At 34.6% G+C, this 20,571-nt stretch overlaps 1 protein-coding gene across 1 annotated transcript in view; it reads right to left on the bottom strand.

Annotated features, from left to right (window-relative positions):
• Nucleotides 1-3,191: 3,191 nt before the first annotated feature.
• The window catches only part of SYCP1 (synaptonemal complex protein 1), a 132,299-nt gene continuing 114,919 nt past the window's right edge, over nucleotides 3,192-20,571 (bottom strand). Inside the window, exons 28-32 of the mRNA XM_032881381.1 lie at nucleotides 18,334-18,390; nucleotides 14,551-14,730; nucleotides 10,213-10,356; nucleotides 3,628-3,717; nucleotides 3,192-3,506 (exon numbers count right to left, since the gene is read on the bottom strand). Of these exons, the coding sequence (XP_032737272.1) occupies nucleotides 3,369-3,506; nucleotides 3,628-3,717; nucleotides 10,213-10,356; nucleotides 14,551-14,730; nucleotides 18,334-18,390 (609 nt within the window). The 3' untranslated portion in view covers nucleotides 3,192-3,368. The remainder of the gene's footprint in view (nucleotides 3,507-3,627; nucleotides 3,718-10,212; nucleotides 10,357-14,550; nucleotides 14,731-18,333; nucleotides 18,391-20,571) is intronic.

Consider the following 20,571-nt stretch of genomic DNA (forward strand, 5'->3'; position numbering starts at 1 on the left):
AGGGTAGAAGGAGAGAGAAAATCTTAAGCAGGCTCCACTCAGGACAGAGCCTGAGGCAGGGCTCATTCTCACAACCCTGAGATCATGACCTGAGCAGAAATCAAGTCAGTTGCCCAACTGACTGAACCCACCAAGGCACCTCTATAGTATTCTTGTTTATGTCCAAAATTCACCTCTTCTAGAAGACCATCTCAGAAGCCAAGACATGAAATTATCTTTCATGTCTCTGTATCTTATATATACATACTATTGAATTACTTACATTATAAGTGATTCATTTGTTTACACATTTATATTTCTTTTATCATGTTCAGTTAGCCACCATATAAACATCATTAGTTTTTGATGTATTGTTCAACGATTCGTTAGTTGCATAGAACACCTAGTGCTCATCACAACATGTGCCCTCCTTAATACCCCTCACCCAGCTATCCCATCCCCCTACACTTCTCCCCTCTGAAACCCTCAGTTTGTTTTCCAGAGTCCATAGTCTCTCATGATTTGTCTCTGTCAGTGATTCCCCCCTTCAGTTTTCCCTCCCTTCCCCTATCATCTTCTGTGCTATTCCTTATGTTCCACATATGAATGAAACCATATGATAATTGTCTTTCTCTGCTTGACTTATTTCACTTAGCATAACCCCTTCCAGTTTCATCCATGTTAATGCAAATGGTGGATATTCATCCTTTCTGATCGCTGAGTAATATTCCCTTATATATATGTACCACATCTTCTTTATCCATTCATCTATTGAAGGGCATCTCGGCTCCTTCCACAGTTTGGCTATGGTGGATATGGTGGCAAGGGGGTCTCTTTAAAAAATGGTGCTGGAAAATTGGACAGCTACATACAGAAGAATGAAACTAGACCATTCTCTTACACCATACACAAAGATAAACTCAAAATGGATGAAAGACCTCAATGTCAGATAGGAATCCATCAAAAACCTAGAGGAGGGGTGCCTGGGTGACTCAGGGAGTTAAGCTCTGCCTTTGGCTCAGGTCATGATCTCAGGGTACTGGGATTGAGCCACGCATCAGGATCTCTACTCATCAGGGAGCTTGCCTCCCCCCTTCTCTCTCTCTCTGCCTGCCTACTTGTGATCTCTGTTAAATAAATTAAAAAACCTTAAAAAAAAAAAACCTAGAGGAGAACATAGACAATAACCTCTTCAACACTGGCCCCAGCAACTTCTTTAAAGAGACATCTCCAAAGGCAAAGAAAACAAAAGCAAAATGAACTTTTGGGACTTCATCAAGATAAAAAGCTTCTGCACAGCCAAGCAAACAGTCAACAAAACCAAGAGACAACCCACAGAATGGGAAAAGATATTTGCAAGTGACAGTACAGATAAAGGGCTGGTATCCAAGATCTATAAAGAACTTCTCAAACCCAGCCCCCGAAAAACAAATAATCCAGTCAAAAAATGGGCAGAAGACATGAATAGACACTTCTCCAAAGAAGACATACAAATGGCTAACAGGCACATGAAAAGATGTTCAACATCACTAGCCATCAGGGAAATTCAAATTAAAACCACAATAAGATACCACTTTACACAGTTAGAATGGCAAAAATTAAGAAGGCAGAACACAACAATGTTGGCAAGGATGTGGAGAGAGGGAAACCTCTTACACTGTTGGTGGGAATGCAAGCTGGTAGAGCCACTCTGGAAAACAGTTTAAAGATTCCTCAAAAAGTTAAAAATAAAACTACACTATGATTCAGCAATCATACTACTAGGTATTTACACAAAAGATACAGATGTAGTGAAAAGAAGGAGCACATTCACATTTATATTTGCTACTGGACTTCAAGTCATTGAAAGCAGAGATTGTATATCATACAGATAATCCCAAATCCAATGATTTATGCTTTCAGGTATTGACACCCAGAAGGATTTGACACAGGGGAATACTCCCTTCTTGAATCTGTAATTACACTTCACTTCCCTGTCCTTAATCTTTGCAGCAACTCCTCTATTGCTTGACTTTTAAATGCTCCAGTATCCCAAGGCTCAATTTTTTTTCTATTAACTATACATTCACTGTCATAAAGAGAGTGCATTCAGTCCCATGCTTTAAATGACATGTATATGTCAATGACTACTAAATAATGACCCTTCTGGAGAATTCCAGATTCATTTGTTCAATGACCTACCAACTGCTCCACTTAGATATCTAAGATATCTCAGCTATTACACAGCACCTCCCCCACAAAAAATATTACATAGCTCAAAACAGAACTTCAAGATCCAACTTTGCTCCTTGTCTTTCCTTCACCTCATCCTTATTTCAGGAAATATGTCAGCAAATCTTTTTGGTGCTTCCCCGTTTGCAGCAACCTTGGAAGCCAGTTGTTGAGCGAGTCAGAACTAAAAGCTAGAAGGAGCCAGGTTTCCTGAATCACTGCCTGGAGGAATGCTGCTTACTAAATAGGAACATTTATGATGGACTTTAGAGAATTGAGAAGTCGATGAATGATTAGCCAGAGAAGCTAGCATTACCTCAACTAATACACTAGTCTTGTTTACTTTAAAGTGTTTGAAAATATATAGCTTTAAATATGAAATATCACACTATCAAGTCTAATAATACTCTAAAAAATACTTTCTCAGGAGACTCATAAATTTTCAATTAAGATATCAGAAGCTGGAAGTCCCAAAACCATGTCCAGGTTCATTTATTTATTGTCTATTTCCCTCACTAAAATATAAGCTGTAGAAGAACAGAGGGTTTATTTTTCTGTTCTGTTCATTGTCATATCTCCAGTATCTAGAACTGTATTTGACTCATAGAAGGCACTCAATAAATACTTGTTTAAATTAATGAGTGTTGAATAAATAATGTTAGGAAGCCATACTGGTATAGCCTTTTTTTTCCTACAACTGAAGGGCACTTGTCAATTTTATAAACAGATAAAACTGCTTCAGAACTGTGAAACTTCACCATAATGACCTTAAGATTTAAAAAATAACATTATGATCAGCTGTTCAGATGACCTCACAGAATCAATGAAAAGCATTTATTTGCATCCAAATATTTTAATAATAAAGAATAAAGAGTACATCTCAATGTGTTCCTAGCATTCAATAGATAACTTCACAAATTTGAAAAATTAAAACAATTTTTATGAATACAAGAAAGATGAAAACAAAATATAATCATCTTATTATCTGAACAGAATTACAAGGTTTCAGGTAATGTGGTAATTTTAGGCCAAAACATAAAAATCATAAAAAACAAATTATGTAAATACAAAAAAGTCTCAATGTCAGAAAATGTTTGGCTCTTCAGAAAATAAAACATCTTTAAATTAATTATAAATCTCATGTTATTAGGCTCCCTAATCACACTGATTTTCTGAGATTAAACAAATAACTTCTCTGCATCCTTTAGTTTTTTTTTCCTATCCATTTTAGCAATTACAGCCCAACGATCTTCCCGCATTTTCCTTGTAGCTCCAAACTTCAGCATAGATCCAGGGGTTGTTAGAGATGAAGGGGTCTGAATAAAAAATCAAATTAAATCAAATCAAAATATGCTTAATTTAAAAAGATAAAGTCCAGCTTCTGAAATTTGATTTCCGAAGGAAAAATTAAAAACTACCTTAAAAAAAACACACTACCTTTTTTGGTGTTCTGACACAAAGATGAGAAGTTGTTGGATTATTATTCTTGTATAATTTTTTCAATGTCTCTTCCTCTGAAACCATGCTCTTAAAGAAAAATACAAAAAATATAATCTGGGGTCTGTCATCACTAATACTAAAATTTTGTCCATATATCACAGAGAGGAGGAGAAACACAAGGAAGGGAAATGGGGGAAGGGAGAAAGAAAGGAGGTGAAAGAAGAGAGACAAGAGAAAGAGGAGAGAAAAAAAGAAGAAAAACTGAAGGCAATGACAAAATAATCTTCCAAACAAGGATAGAGATTTAGATTCTATTAACAATACTGCATTATATGAAATACTAATAACTATATTGTATTATATGAAATACAACATGTATATAAATAGTACTTTTCTACTGATTTCTACTTCAGTTTCAGAGTCTTTATACTACTACTTTTCCTTCCACTTCCCCCCAGCCTACTTACTTAAACTCACACTTTGGCCTTATAATAAGCATGTATAATCCTATAAAAATTATAATGTTATCAACTATCAACAATGGGTATTTTAATTCCCCCAAATAATAATAGCTAACACTAATTTAGTAATTTATGTTAGGAGCTGTTTTAAGCACTTTGTCTATTTTAATTAATTTTAATCCTCACAATAATTTTATAAAGTAGGTATACTATTATTATCCCCATTTTAAAGGTGAAGAACTGAGACACAGAAATGTTAAGTACTTTGCCTAAGATTACACAACTAGTTAAGAGGTGGAGCCGGGATTCAAATCCAGATAGGCTGGCCTAGAAATCCACTCTCTTAATGAATATACTATACAGATTTATTAGTCTGGTGAGCAATCAGTTCACAGTATCTTGTCCTGTTCACTAATGTCACATTTACAGAGGCTTCATGAATAAAAATATTCAAACAGATTTACAGACAGTTTTATCTGCAACATTCATCTTTTCATGTGCTTGTTGGCCATTTGTATATCCTCTTTGGATAAATGTGTATTCAAGTCCTTTGCCCATTTTTTATCAGGTTATATGGTTTTTATTGTTGAGTTATGGGAGTTCTTTATGTATTCCATTTATCCCTTTTCAGATATATGATTTGGAAATACTTTCTGCCATTCTTGAGCTTGTCTTTTCTCTTTCTTAGTAGTGTCCTTTAAAGCACAAAAATTCTTAATTTTGAAGTCAAATTCATCAGTTTTCTCTTTTCTTGCCTGTACTTTTGGTGTCTTACTCATGAGGCCCTTGCTAAATTCGAAGTCATGAAAATGTCCCCAATATTTTCTTATGTTTCATAGCTCTAGCCCTTAAGTTTTGGTTTTTGATCCATTTTGAATCAATTTTTATATGTGGTATAAAAAGTCCGACTTCATTCTTTTGCATGTGGATTTCCAATATCCAGTTCTAACACCATTAGCTGGGGGGAAAAAAAGTCCTTTCCCCCACTGGGTGGTCTTGGCACTCTTGCCAAAAATTAATTGGCTATATTTGTGAGAATTTATTTCTGGGCTCCTTTATTCCATTGATCTATAGATCTGCCCTTATCCTACTACGAATCTGTTTAAATTACTACCTTTGCAGAAAGTTTCAAGGCTGAGAACTGTGAGTCCTCCAGCATTATCCTTCTTTTTCAAAATTATTTTAGCTATTTAGGACCCTTGCAATTCTATATGAATTTGAGTATCAGATTTTCCATTTCTGCCAAAAAGCTGTTGGAATTTTGATTGAGATTGCACTGAATGTGTGGACTGCTTTCAGTAGTACTGACATTTTTTTGTTCAAATAGCCAGCATATAGGACATCTTCACAGGTTTAAGGCTTCACACCCATAAACACAATTTTTTTTTCTAACTCTTAGGTCTTCTTTAATTTCCTTCAGCAATGTTTTATAGTTTTTATTGTATTTCAGTATTTCACTTTCTTGGTTATGTTTGTTCCTAAATATTCAACTTGTTTAGATGATAATGGACATGGATAATTTTCTTAATTTTCTTTAATTATCTTTTGGATTAATCATTGTTGGTATATAAAAATATAACCGATGTCATGTGTTTTTATACCCTTCCACATTGCTGAATTCATTTTTAGCTCTAGTAGCCTTCTTGTGGAGTCTTTGTGATTTTCAATGGATAGGATTATGGCATAAGCAAATAGTTTTAACTCATTCTCATTTGTATGCCTGCTTTTTCTCTCCATCTCCCTTTGTTTTTTTCTAATAGCCTAATAGTTCTGGCTAGAACTTCCAGTACAATGTTGACTAGCAGTGGTGAAAGTGGACATCCTTGTCTTGTATTTTTTTTTTTTAAGATTTTATTTATTTTTCAGAGAGAGACACAGCAAGACCTGAGCTGAAGGCAGACGCTAAATGACTGAGCCACCCAGGTGCTCCCCCACCCCGTCTCATTCTTAATTTAAGGGATAAGTTTTCAATTGAGTAGAATGTTAGCTCCAAGTTTTCGTAAGTATTTTTTATCATGCAGAGGAATTGTTCCTCTATTCCTACCTTTATAAGAGTTTCTATCATGAAAAAAAATGTTGGATTTTGTCAAATGCCTTTTCTGTACTAATTGAGATGATCATATGGGATTTTCCCCCCTTCATTCTATTAATGGTGATATACTACACTGATTTTCTTATATTGAACCATTCTGGCATTTCTTGGATAAATTCCACTTGGTCATGGTAAATACAACTTTTTTTTTTTTTTAAGATTTTGTTTATTTGACAGACAGAGGTCACAAGTAGGCAGAGAAGCAGGCAAAGACAGAGAGAGGGGGAAGCTGTCACCCTGCTGAGCAGAGAGCCCCATGCGATGTGGCAGGACCCTGGGATCATGACCTGAGCCAAAGGCAGAGGCTTTGACCCACTGAGCCACCTAGGCGCCTGGTGAATACAACTTTTAATATGATGTGAAATTTGACTTGCTAATATTTTGAGGATTTTTACACAGACATTCATAAGGGATAATGGCCTTTAACTTTCTTTTCTAGTAATGTCTTTATCTTACTTTGATATCAAGGTAGTACTGGCCTCATATAATGAGTTATCAAGAGTGCCTCCCTCAGAAAGGATAAATACCCAATTTTGTATCAACATGAATGGGACTGAAGGAGATTATGCTGAGTGAAATACGTCAAGCATAGAGTTAACTATCATTTGGTTTCACTTACTTGTGGAGCATAAGGAATAACACGGAAGACATTAGGAGAAGGAAAGGAAAAGTGAATTGGGGGAAATCTGAGGGAGAGACAAACCATGAGAGACTGTGGACTCTGAGAAACACAGAGGGTTTTGAAGGGGAGGAGGATGGGAGGATGGGTGAGTCTGGTGGTGGGGATTGAGGAGGGCACGTATTGCATGGAGCACTGGGTGTGGTACATAAACAGTGAATCTTGGAACACTGAAAAATAAAATTTAAAAAAAAGTTCTCTCCAATTTTCTGAAGTCTGAGAAGATTGTATCAAACATTTGGGGATATAATCTATCAAGGAAGTCATCTGGTCCAGGACTTTTCTTTGTTGAGAGGTTTTTGATTACTAAGTCAAATTCTTTACTGACTATACATAGGCCTGTTGAGGTTTTCTATTTCTTCTTGGATCAGTTTAATTTGTGCATTTCAGCGGTTTTACCCATTTGTTCATTTCTTCCAAGGTATAGAATTGTTAGCATATATTCACAGTATTTTTTTAACTCTAATTAGTAATAATAAACCCACTTTCCATTTCTGATTCTATTTATATCTTGTTAGTCTAGCTAAAGATTTGTCAATTTTTTTAATCTGAAAAGATTTCTATTTGAAAAAATGTATTTGAAAAAATACATAAATTTTGGTTTTGTTGATTTTCTCTATTGTTTTCTATTCTCTAATTTGTTTATCTCCCCTTGAATCTTCATTTTTTCCTTCCTCCTGCTAGTTTTGGGTTTGGTTTGCTTTTCTTTTTCTAGTTCCATAAAGTGTAAAGTTATTGATTTGAGATCTTTCTTTTTTAATATAGGAATTTGGAGCTATAAATTTCCCTCTGAATTTTTGCTATAACACATAAGTTTTGGTATACTGTATTTTCATTTTTATTCATATCTAAGTCTTAACTTCCCTTGTGATTTCTTCTTTGATCCACTGGCTGATTAAAAAGTGTGTTAATTTCAGGGCACTTAGGTGGTTCAGTCAGTTAGGCATCTGACTCTTGATTTTGATTCAGGTCATGATCGCAGGGCCCTGGGATGGAGCCCCACATCAGGCTCCGTGCTCAGCAGGGAGTCTGTTTCTCCCTCTTCCTCTGCCTCCTCCCTAACCCCCTCCCCCCGCCCAGTCTTTCCTCCCTCTCTCTCTCTATAATGAATAAATAAAATTTTTAAAAAAGAAACTTAAATATGTGAATCTTATAACTGAATATGTCTGCAAATCAGATTCTTCCCTTTCCCCAAGGTTTGCTATAGTGAGTTAGTTTTGTCTTGCTTTATGCTGTACAAGTTTCTGTGCCAGGGATTAGCCTGGGTAAAAATTTGGGATCTTTTCACATTTTTTTTTTTTTGAGCCTGTCTTTCCATGGGCATGTGCAGTGGTTTTAAATACTCCAGAAATGTGACTGCTCTTGATGTCCTAATTTTTTTTTAATGTCTGATCCTCCAAAGAATAAAAGTGAAAAAAAAAAAAATAAAAAGAAAACAAGTTGCAGTTCATTTAAATCCTCTGTAAGACAGCTCCAGCCAGGGAGAATTGAATGGCAGCGTTTCTGTGCCTGCACAGTGATGAGAAGCAGCAATGATAACAGAACACTCAATCTTGATATTCAGAGAAAAAGTCCTTATTGCTCACCTTGGCTACAGCAAGATATGAGCATTGTTGTTTGCCATAGGACAATGGATTGGATGACAGGTAGCCACTACCATTCTTAAGGATGAAACTGACCAAAATTAACTATAATTTACCAAGTTTCAACCCTGCAAGTTGCAAGCATTCAAACAGTCTACAGAGTTCCAAAATAGTTATTTCAGACAGTTTCTGTAAGTACAATTGCTGTCTAGGTAGAGAAATTTGTGGTATTTTCTACTCCACCACCTTCTGTCAGGTCACTCCAGATAATCCATTTTTAAATCTAACTTTTTATAATTATTTGAGTGTTCACCAAAATTTAAATGCAACAATAAGAAAATTACAAAACAGTAACTTCGAGTGATAATTATAATCAAATAAACTAGACTATGAAATGTATTTTTAGGCAAGTATAAATAACTGTGCATACTTCTAGAATACTGTAGTATGCCTATTGTGTTACAAAGCTGTGATTCTCTTTTTAAAAATGAAATCATGAATCATTCTGAATCTCAGTTAAGAAACTAGCTTAAATTCACACAGCTAGAAAAACGGTATGGATTCCAACCCTGATTGTCTAATTCCAGATCTCATAGTCTTTCTACTAATTCTCCTTACATTTTTATGTATCTGAACTTCAGTTTGAGCTGGCAGTTATTCTGTATAACAACATACATAGGCTATGGAGCTAAACTGTCTGTGTTCAAATTTTGGCTACATGCATTACTAGCTATGTAATCTTGGGCAAGGTACCTATATGACTCAGTTTTCTCATCTGTAAAATGAAAATAACAGCACTGTATATACTTCTAATATGGGATTATTCTAAGAAATACCTATATAATCTTTGCAGTGGTGCTTGGTTCACAGTTTTTATCATTAAAATGTTAATCATTATCTATAAAACAAAGAGGCACTTAAGGATTCTATAAGTTTTAAGAATTCAACTACTCATTATTCCAGAACAAATGAAAATAGAGGGTTCCAAAGTAGCTTCAAAAGCTTGAAGGATCTCAAAAGTTAAAAGTGACAATAATGAAACAAACTAGCACCTTTAACTGGAATTTTGTAATTAAGAATCTTTGGTATATTTCTTCATTTTGTGTGATGAGGTTTCCTTTTAAATTAAGTGATCTAAATTTATTCTCAATAAATATTATGACAAGAAAATACTGGTAGGTGTGGATACACTCACAGAAGGGAATAACTAGTAATACAAACTGCTAGGGGTAATATCTTCTTTAAACAACTCATCTTTAATACATTAACTCTTTAAGAATGATAAAAATGCTATATTTGTCAACTAATACCTTGATACAGATTTCAACCAGTAAGTGGTATAAAATTAGGAACAGGTATAATATGCAAAATCAAGAGGGACCCTAAAATTTGGCCATAACAAGATTCACCTGACCTTTCTTTAAAAAGAAGGAAAGAAAAAGAAAGAAAGAAAGAAAGAAAAGAGAAAAGAAAAGAAGAGTATGTGGTAAAAAACTCCTTTATAACAATCTGCTGGAAAACAAGATAAGTTAATCATCTCATGTGCCAACTACATTACATCAAGTATTTGAAAATGCCATGTTTTCTGAAGTTAAATTATTTAAACCCTGTTTCTCCAAAATGCAGCAAAAGCATAGGGTTCTGTGTTATGGAGTCCCATATTTTAGTATTGCAATAGTAGATACTATGTGTATATATTATACATATACATAAAAATGTGTAAAAATGATAATGTAAACAATAAATACTGATTTGTAGTATTTTTACCAAGAGATCAGTCGTTTCTGAGCTATCTGAATTGATATCAAACTCAAAGACCATTTTTCTCTTTTTATTACTTTCTTCTGTGGGTACATTCTTGCTTTCGCTTTGCTGAATTTTTAGTTTCGTTGGTGTCTTCACAGTATATGCCTATCCAAAAAGGAAAACAACATATTATCTTATCAAAAAACCCAATACTGTTGATAACTCAAGTTGAATCTTTAGTAATCAATAACTCTCCATTATCAGTGGCATATATATAGAAATTTTTATAAGAATTTCATTCAGATATTTTTGATACAAAAACTTCTAATTTCTTCAAACAATTTATTAACAGTAGACTTTTTTTCCCCCTTCCCTTCAACTTACTGAAGAAAATAATGGCAAGAGAGAGTGGGGAGAGAGATACTCTCTAGCATCAGCAGTCAACAATCTTAAGGAAAGAGGGACTTTAATTTTTCTACCAATAATTAAGACCAAAGAACTGAATGAGCTTTGCTCTTTCTACAGAAATCCTTACTGATTTATGAGAAAATAGGTATGCTTATATTTTGTTCATAAAGTAATTCACATTAGTCAAGTTTTATAATTTTTTAAAGTATCTTTAAAAAGTTAAGTCAGTGACATCAGCAAAAATGGCAAAACAAGGTATTCCAAAAATCTGCTCTTCCATAAAGCAATAAAAATACTGTAAAATGGTCAAAGTCAGCTTTTTGAGAACTCCGGAAATTAACCAAAAGCTTGCCACAAACTGTAGTGCTTATCTTTTTTTAATGGCCGAACGTCTGTAATAGCAAGCTTTGTGGTTTTTTAACTTTTCTTCATCCCAACCCCTGCCCTCTATGTTACCCTTAAAAAAATAATATCCCACACTCTTTATCTAGTCTGAGAGCCATTAGATAGAGCAGAAGAGAACTGAGAGCTCTTCCAAAGCTTTATTCCCCAAAAGTTGTCATTTTAACTTGTCTAGTGGTTCTCTGAAAGACCTCACTTACAAGGCTGATTGTATTTAACCTGACTTAGAGCTCATTATTACAAAAACTTTCTCCTTCTTGTGAAGTACAGCATAGCATTTGTCAAAACAATTATAAACAAGCATTTTAACTTTGCAGCTCTATGAGGCAATGGAGCTGGGCAAATGACAGGGCAAATGACAGACTAATGAAACAAGATGAGATCGGGAGGGAGAAAAACCATAAGAGACTCTTAATCTCACAAAACAAACTGAGGGTTGCTGGGGGGAGGGGTGTGTGTGGAGACGGTGGTTAGGTTATGGACATTGGGGAGGGTATGTGCTATGGTGAGTGCTGTGAAGTGTGTAAGCCTGACAATTCACAAACCTGTATCCCTGAGGCAAATAATACATTATATGTTAATAAAAATAATTAATTAAAAAAAGAAAACTTCAAACAAACATGTAGGAAATGAGACATCCATAAGGGCTTTGAAAAGCTGACATTAATGGCAAAATAAAATAAAATCTAAACTTAACAGTAATGTACCAATGTATGTTTCCTAGTTTTGACAAATGTACATGGTAATGTAAGATGTTAACAATGTAGAAAACCAGGTGATAGACATAAAGGAATTCTATGTACTAACTTTGCAACTTTTCTATAAATCTAAAATTATGGTAAAAAAAGTTCTAAAAAAAAGTAAGGTCACCACAACTATGAGAATGGCTAAAATCAAAAAGATATAAAATACCATGTAGTGGCAAGGATGTGGAGCAACTAGACTTCTCATTCACTGCCAGCTAGGATATAATTTATGTAATGATTTTTTTTGAAAAACATGATTGGCAGTGTGATACAATAAGAAATATATATTTAGTCTTTGTCCCTAGTTCCTGACACAGAACTTTTAAAACCCATGTAATTTCCTGAGTGATAGGGGTGATCAGCGCATCTTTTGATACGATATTCAGTCTTTGTCCCCCAGTAATGTGATAGGAGTCTTTCATTATTCAAAATAAGCTCCTTTCAACTGGACTAAAGTGAACACTAATGAAATAACTGACAGGAAGGGGCTTCTAGATAACTTGAGGATGGTGGCTAGTAACCAGAAAAACCAAGGCTTGATTACAAGTTTGTAAATCAACTACACCCTTTAACCAGGATCCTGGGAGAGGAGAGGGGATGCAGATTGAGTTAAACATCAATGACCAATGATGTAATCAGTCATGCTAGGTAATGAAACCTCCATAAACCCCCCTAACTGATGGGGTTCTGAGAGTTTCCATGTTGGCAAACACACAGAGGTACTGGAAGTAAGGCACTCTTGAAGAAGGCATGGAAGTTCTGTACCCCTTCCCTCACACTTTGTCCTATTCATCTTTTCCATCTGGCTGTTCTTGATTTGTACCCTTTATAATAAACTGTAATAGTAAGCAAAAGAATCTCCTGAGTTCTAAGAATCATTCTAGCAAATTAGCAAACATGAGGAGGGAGGTTATGAGCACCCCCAATTTAGAGCCAGTTGTTCAGTAGTACAAGGGGCAAACCAGGATTGTAACTAGTGTCTAAAATGAAAGCAGTCTTGTGGGAGTGAGCCCTTAACCTGTGGGCTCTACATTAATTCCAGGTAGTGTCAGAATTTAATCAAGTTGTAAGACAACTAATTGGCATCTGAAGAATCAGAGAACTGGTATAGTGGGGGGGATCCCCACATATTTTGTATCACAGTAAAAAAAACAAAAAACAAAAAACAAAAACAAAAACAACTCAGTCAGTATCTATTAAGATGGAACATAGTATACATAACCCTATAACCCAGAAATTTCATTCCCAAAGACATACCCAACCAAAATGCATACAGGTCAAATACCAGAATTTTTATAGCAAGACTATGCATGAAAGCACAGTCTGGAAACCACCCAAAAGTCAACTAATAATACAATAGATAAATAAACTGTGGTATATCACGCAATGGAATACCATATAGAAATATAAACAGAAAATCTAAAACTTCAAGCAACAATATGGATGAGTCCCACAAACATAATATTAAGTGGAAAAAGTCAAAATAAAAATGATTCTATTTATGAAAAATGCAAAAACAGGGAAAAGAGAAAATACAAAAACAGGTACAGCTAATATTAGAGTTGGGACAGTATATGGCCTTGGAGGAGAAGCCAGTGACTAAAAAGGGGGCAGGAAAATCTTCAGAGGTGATAGTAAGATTCTGTGCTTTAATCTGAGTGCTGGTTATAAAGTTATGTTTAGTGTGTAAAGAATCATCAAGTTGCATAATTAATATCTGTGCATTTTTCTTGCATATATTTCAATATAAAGTTTTTTTTAAGTAAGTTCATTCTATATGAAGATCACTTCACACTCTGAATAATATAAATACAACAAAATAATTTTATGTAAAAACCTCTCTAAGCTATGTAGTTTACTAATTTTCATAACTTCCATGGTGTGGATAATATTGCATATGTAGCAGGATGTGAGAGAGACTCTTCCTTTTGCTCTGGAATTGTCAACTGGGGCACAAAGCTGCGGAAAAAAATGCTAGTAACCCATATTCTAAAGAAAGCAACCTATGGTTAAAGCCAGATCCTTCTCTAGGGCTTATTAAAAAGTGGTTAAACTGGCCCTACAATCACCAAACACCTCCTTTCTTCCCAGTTATTTTAAGGAAACTGGAAGGGGAAGGCATAAAATTTCAGCATAGAGAGAGGTCGAAATATTTTTCTTTGAATTTCTAAGGCAGGTGAGCAGACAACTCTTAACAGTAGTCTAACAAAAAATAGGGGTGCCTTCAAGAAGGATTGGCATCTCATTCCCTTGCTAGATATAAACTTAGGAAGAGATTTTATGTCTTTGTGTCTGACTGGATAGTTTAGAGTAAAAAGAAATTAGAGAGAGATGGATGGTAGGAGGTGGGGTCAGAAATGTAGCATTCTGTACTGCTATTTAGCATGGAAAGGTTGAATGAATTCCCCATGGATTAAGTGAACATGTGAAAGATAGTAACTGAGCCATATTGCTGTTGTCACCTGACACATTGAGGGCTGACTGCTAAGTAAAAGACTGGCAACAAGATGATGTAAAAGTATACAGCAAAAGGAAATAACTGGGGTGATACTGAAAAATGTTAAGTCAGAATCACATCACCCACATCAGGGAATGCTATCTGGTGAATGACAGAAAATTATGTAATCTGCCCCAAATATCTTTAAGTTGTGGATAATGATATTTTAGAAAAACAACAATTTCATGCTGGTATCACAAAAATTGAATTTTTTATTTCAATGTGTGATACCAGATATATATGATACCAGAAACTTCTTTTTTAACTAAAAAAATTATGACCTTCTGGGAAATTTTAGCAACCAACCTTTGGTAATGGTGTAGATAAAGTACTTTTGGCAGATGTCCACAAACAGTCTCTTTTATCTTTGGATTTGCCATGGTCACCTGATGTGAAGTTTCGAGATATATTTTGTGAAGGAGCAGTTTTAGAATCAAATTTCCAATAATGAGTTTCCGGTGTTTCCAGTAAAGGTGTCTGTATTTTCTATATTGAACAACAAAAGGGAATAAAATCATCACTACATGTCATTTTAAAGTGCAGCAATTAGTAGAAATAACACTGGAATAAACTAGAATTTATCCTCAAATTTACTATTAATTGGATAACTTTGAATAAATTATCCTTATTTTGTCACTTTATTTCCCCATTGAAGATGAAAATGCTATCTGCCTGTCTTCACAGAGCTGCTATGAAAATAAAATGTCTCAACTCTTTAAATGACCAAACGTTGAGGATTTGCTGAAGAAAAAAATCTCTATTCCTGGTGGCAAAGAGCCTTTCTTTGTGGTTCATTACACTAGCCTAAAAGCCACAAGGCAGTTTATTCTCATTTCTATCCATTCTCTTTTATGCTTTCATATTTCAACTCTCTCATCTATAAAAATATCAGCCTTTCCTATCCACAAGCCTTATTCCCCACAAAAAAAAAAAAAAAAGAGAGAGAGAGAGAGAAAAGAAAAGAAAGAAAGGAATATAGGGAAGAAAAATTACAAAAGTAGAGAACCAGAAAAATTTCCAGGAGGAAAAAAATGACTATTTTCTTCAATTCTGAAGATATATTACAAATTTCCTCTAAATACTTAGAATTTATTTCAACTTAATTTCTTCCATTTTCTTTCTCTCTACTTTTATATGTATCTTCCCTTTAGCACCTGACCTCTTTCTAGTGAAAGTTCATAATAACTGCTTTAGTGGAATTGTGTTAGGTGCTTTCTAATTTTATCACTTTCTTTGATCACCACCATCTTCATGAATACAATCACAGCAGTTACAAGAAAAAAATGGAGTTTGTACATGCACACACGCACACATACACACACACACACACACACAACAGAGCTATTCTCAAAAGTTCAGTGGTTAAATCTGCAGTAGATTTAAGTTAGGAGCATATAGGATGTGGTATTAAGAGGTGACCACATGCGATATAAAAACACTGGACTGATGGGTGAATAGATAAAGGTACATGTGGTATACACACACACGGAAGAATATTACACAACTATAAAAAAGGCTGAGATTGTGCCATAACCATGGATGGACCTAGAAGTTATACTAAGTGAAATAAATTAGACTGAGAAAGACAAATACCATATGATTTCACTCACACGGAATAAAAAAATGATAAGTGAATAAACAAAAAAGCAGAATCAGACCTATAAATGCACAGAACTGATGGTTGTCAGATATGTGGAGGATGGGCAAAACAGATAAAGGCAAGTGGGAGATACAGTCAGGGAATGAATAAATAATGGGAATAAAAGGCACAGCATAAGGAAAACAGTCAATGATATTGTAATAGCAGTGTAACAGGACAGATGGTAGCTATACTTGTGACGAACACAGCATAATGTACAAAATTGGAGAATCACTATGTTGCACACATGAACTTATGTAACATTGTGTGTTAAATACATATATATGTATATGTGTGTTAAATATTTATATATTTATATATAAAATTTATATATATTATATATATATGTGTGTGTATCCACACACACACACACACAAACACATATCCATTGGACCAGGAGTCAGGTAATATGCTCTTTTCTCCTGAATCTTAAACTATCTTGGCTGGGAGACATTAAGTAATCTCTAAGTACCTCTAGGCTTAAATTTATCCGTCTATATAATCAAGGGACTAAATGAGATATTCGTAGGTTTCTGCCCAGTTCTAGTGATCTCACTTCATAATCCTCTTTCCAGCAGATAGAAATTTTGGTAGCATTTTTTCACACAGTGGTATTTCTGTATCCTCATTCCTATATATTTCTGTCATAGGTGGTAACACAGTTTTGATGAAAACAATTTTTTTTCTCTCTCTGAATTCATCATTCTCAGAATCTCCAAAATGTAACTGTTTTCATGGAAAAATTTTTCCCTCCTGAAAGAACTCAGAATGACAACTACACCACCTTGTGGCCAAATCTGGGAATTTAACACTTCCCTGATAGAATAGCAGCTTGAAAGAAAATGCACCCCCATTCTAGAATGCTGAAATAAACCTCTTCATGATAAGTCATGGAAATGTATGTACTTTCCTACCAGTCACATTCTTTCTGATTGTTACATTTCCAGTGATGCATATACAAGCAGATCTCATTTCATTGCACTTCACTTTGTTGTACTTCATAGATGCTGTATTTTTTGGTGTTTTGTTTTTGTTTGCAAAATGGAAGGTCTGTGGCAACTCTGACCCAGGCAAGTCTATCAGCACCATTTTTCCAACAGCATTTGCTCACTTAGTGTCACTTGTGTCACTTTGTATCACATCTTGGTAATTCTAAATATTTCAAATTTCTGCATTATCATTATTATTTGTTACAGTAATCTGGGATTTGGTGATCTTCAGTGTTACTATTATAATTGTTTGGGAACACCATGAACCACATCCATATAAGATGGAAAACTTAAAAGCTGTGTGTTCTGACTGCTCCACTGGCCTACTATTCCTCATCTCTCTCCCTGTCCTTGAGCCTCCCTGAAACAAAACAAAACTGAAATTAGGCTAGTCAAAAACTACAATGGCTTCTATGTGTCCAAGTGAAAAAGAGAGTCACCCATCTCTCACTTTAAATCAAAAGCTAGAAATGACTGAGCTTAGAGAGAGGAAGTCATGTTGAGAGCTGAGATAGACGGAAAGTTAAGCCTCTTGCACCAACCACTTAGCCAAGTTCTGAATGCAAAGGAAAAGTTCTTGAAGGATACTAAAAGTGATACTTCCAGTAGGCACACAAATGATAAGAAAGTGAAACAGTCTTTACGTATATGGAGAAAGTTTTAGTGGTCTGGATAAAAGCTCAAACCAGTCAAAATACTACTTTAAGCCAAAACCTAATCCACAGCAAGGCCCTAACTCATCAATTCTATGAAGGTGAAGAGAGGTGAGGAAGCTACAGAAGAAAAGTCTGGAACTAGCAGAGGTTCATTCATGAGATTTAAGGAAAGAAGCCATCTCCATAACAAAAAAGTACAAGATAAGGGGTACCTGGGTGTTAGTCATTATCCCAGGGTCCTGGGATCGAGTCCCACATCAGGCTCTCTGCTCAGCAGCAGCCTGCTTCCCCACCCCCACCCCGCCCTCTGTCTGTCTCTCTGCCTACTTGTGTTCTCTCTCTCAGATAAATAAATAAATAAATCTTTAAAAAAATAAAGAAGTAAATTGCCCAAATCAGAAATATTTGATAAACCTAATAATTATAACATATAAGGCTTATGATATTATTTCAATACTGTTGGAATAAAGTATAGCAAATAAAAGCCTATTTAAATGTATTATTTCTTTTATTGTTCCCTCATTATTTGTAATTTATATATCCATAACCTCAGATAAAATATGTCATTTACTAATCTACTTGAAAACAAATAAATAATGGGCATATTATATTGGAATTATACATGACTCAAAACAACTCCATAAGAATATGGGATATCTATTTTCATAATATGAATGCATTCTATATTTGGAAATGAATATTAGATGCTCCTTACTTATTTATGAACCAAAAAATTTTCCAGGGAGATGTCAGAAAACAAGTTTGGTTATAAAGAAAAACCAGGAGAATTATATAAATCTCTTACCTTATCTTTTTTTTCAGGAGTAACGATGTTTTCTTTTGCCTCTCTTTTGAGTTTTTCCTATTAAAAATGAGTGCACACAATGTAGTTACTGCTATTATCAAAAATTAATGCTATTATCAAAATACTTCTAAGAAGTATTAACAAAGAATACTAAACTCTAAATCTTATAAAATAATGAAAAGAAAAAAAAAGAAAAACAAATTAGTTTCTTTCTACAGAGCTTGTTATTTAGTTTTGATTATCTTTTTTTTTAATTCTGATCTGGGGGCACCTGGGTGGCTCAGTGGGTTAAAGCCTCTGCCTTCAGCTCGGGTCATGATCCCAGGGTCCTGGGATGGAGCCCCACATTGGGCTTTCTGCTCAGCGGGGAGCCTGCTTCCTCCTCTCTCTCTCTGCCTGCTTGTTATCTCTGTTGAGTAAATAAATAAAATCTTAAATAAAATAAAATAAAATGCTGATCTGACCAGTATATATCTGTGGAATCTTGGGTAAGTCTTTTAAAACTCTGAATCAACTTTCTCATTTGTAAAATGAAGTAGATGGATCAGATTATAAACTAAGGAATACACACAAGTAATTAACTGTGAAGAACCATAAAGAGATCCAGAATATTATGGGCTTTTAGAGGCAGATATTAATTTTTTCTGTGCATTGAGAAAGGGTACATTTCAGTTGGACCTTGAATAATGAACTTTTAACATGAAATAAATGAGGATGGGGGGAAAGAAAGTACAAAAAGTACAAAATACTTAGGAAAGAACACATCACTTTTGCTGGAGATTAGGGCATATATATATTTAGTAGAGAAAAAAGAAAAATTAACTCTGGCCTGCAGAAAAGAATATGTACTTTGCCTTTAATATGAGAGTCACCTAGGGAACAGAATTGTTAGGGCCCCTAGAAGCCTTAAAGGACTCAGAGAAGGGGAAGTTCCAATACACAGAACTTTAATCAGACTTGCCTTTCCTGTCTATGATGCCTATGCCAATATCAACCTTCCTGAATGCTTTGTGTACACCATGCTATCTCTCCCAGTGTTGCTCCTAACCAGAGAACTCACTTCACCATGAAGCTTATAGTAAGCTAATGTAACAGTAGTCACTATTCTTATTCTGTATCCTATCAAAGACCAATAGTCTTGGATATTGGGGTCTACAATAAAGGGCTAGAAAGCTCTCTTCTAGGATAAATTATATCCTCAATACTAGCAAAACTGCACTGCCTCTCAGAGGACTTCTAGAAGCTTTCAGAAGACAGAAGGGAGAAAGCACCTCCCATGACTGCACTGTCTTTATAAAATTCTGGAAACTTTTGCTGGTCTGGAGATCTTACTTACAGTATGTTCTAGTACAACATGTATTTCCAATGTGTGAATTATCTTAGCTCATACACAAACATGCATCTTTGGTAATGGTTAATTAATTATGAGTTCCCTAAGACCAAAGAGATAGGCAGTCCACTTATGGACCCTATTTAAATTGAATAACTCAAATAGGTCTATAATATGGTCTGACAAACAGACAATTGATTTCAGCCACAGGAACAGAGAATGATGGCCCTGTACCCAAATTTCATACTTGAATAAATTTATAAACCTAGAAACATCCAAATTAAAAGAAAGCCTGGTAAATGTTGTAGAAGGATTTTGCAATAATATCACAAATACATAAGGTATCCTTTCTGCTATCACATCTCACCTAGGCAGAGATTTAGGTCCATCAAACCATGAAAGATGTAGAGAAGGTGATTTATCACAGTCCCACAAAGCCAACTTAATTGGAAAATTAAATTGACTGTTATCCAGTAACAGTTTTGTCATACCAATGGGCAAGTAACATAATAGGTCAAAATAGGGATTGTGTATTGACAATGATCAAAATTGAGAAGAAAAAAGTTTCATATAAAATATATATTGTATAAAATATATGTAAATATAAAATTCAAATTAAATACCAGAATTATGGTTAGAGAACAAAAAAAAATATCAAAATTGTATATGTGGAGGAAGAGGCAGTATGAGAAAGCATTAGATACATTGTTTAAAAACATAAAGGTAACCAGTAAAATAATTCAAAGTACTACACACCTTTTAAATCAACCAGACATACATATACACTTAAGAGAAAACTACAAAAAATATTACTATATAACATAAAGATAACAAAAACATGATTCAATTACATGTCATATCGATAAGGGGTTAATACTCATAAGGAATTCCTATAAGTCAGCAACAAG

Source organism: Lontra canadensis, unplaced genomic scaffold (genome assembly GCF_010015895.1).
Source record: "Lontra canadensis isolate GAN:19392208 unplaced genomic scaffold, GSC_riverotter_1.0 scaffold75, whole genome shotgun sequence".
NCBI classification, from domain to species: domain Eukaryota; kingdom Metazoa; phylum Chordata; class Mammalia; order Carnivora; family Mustelidae; genus Lontra; species Lontra canadensis.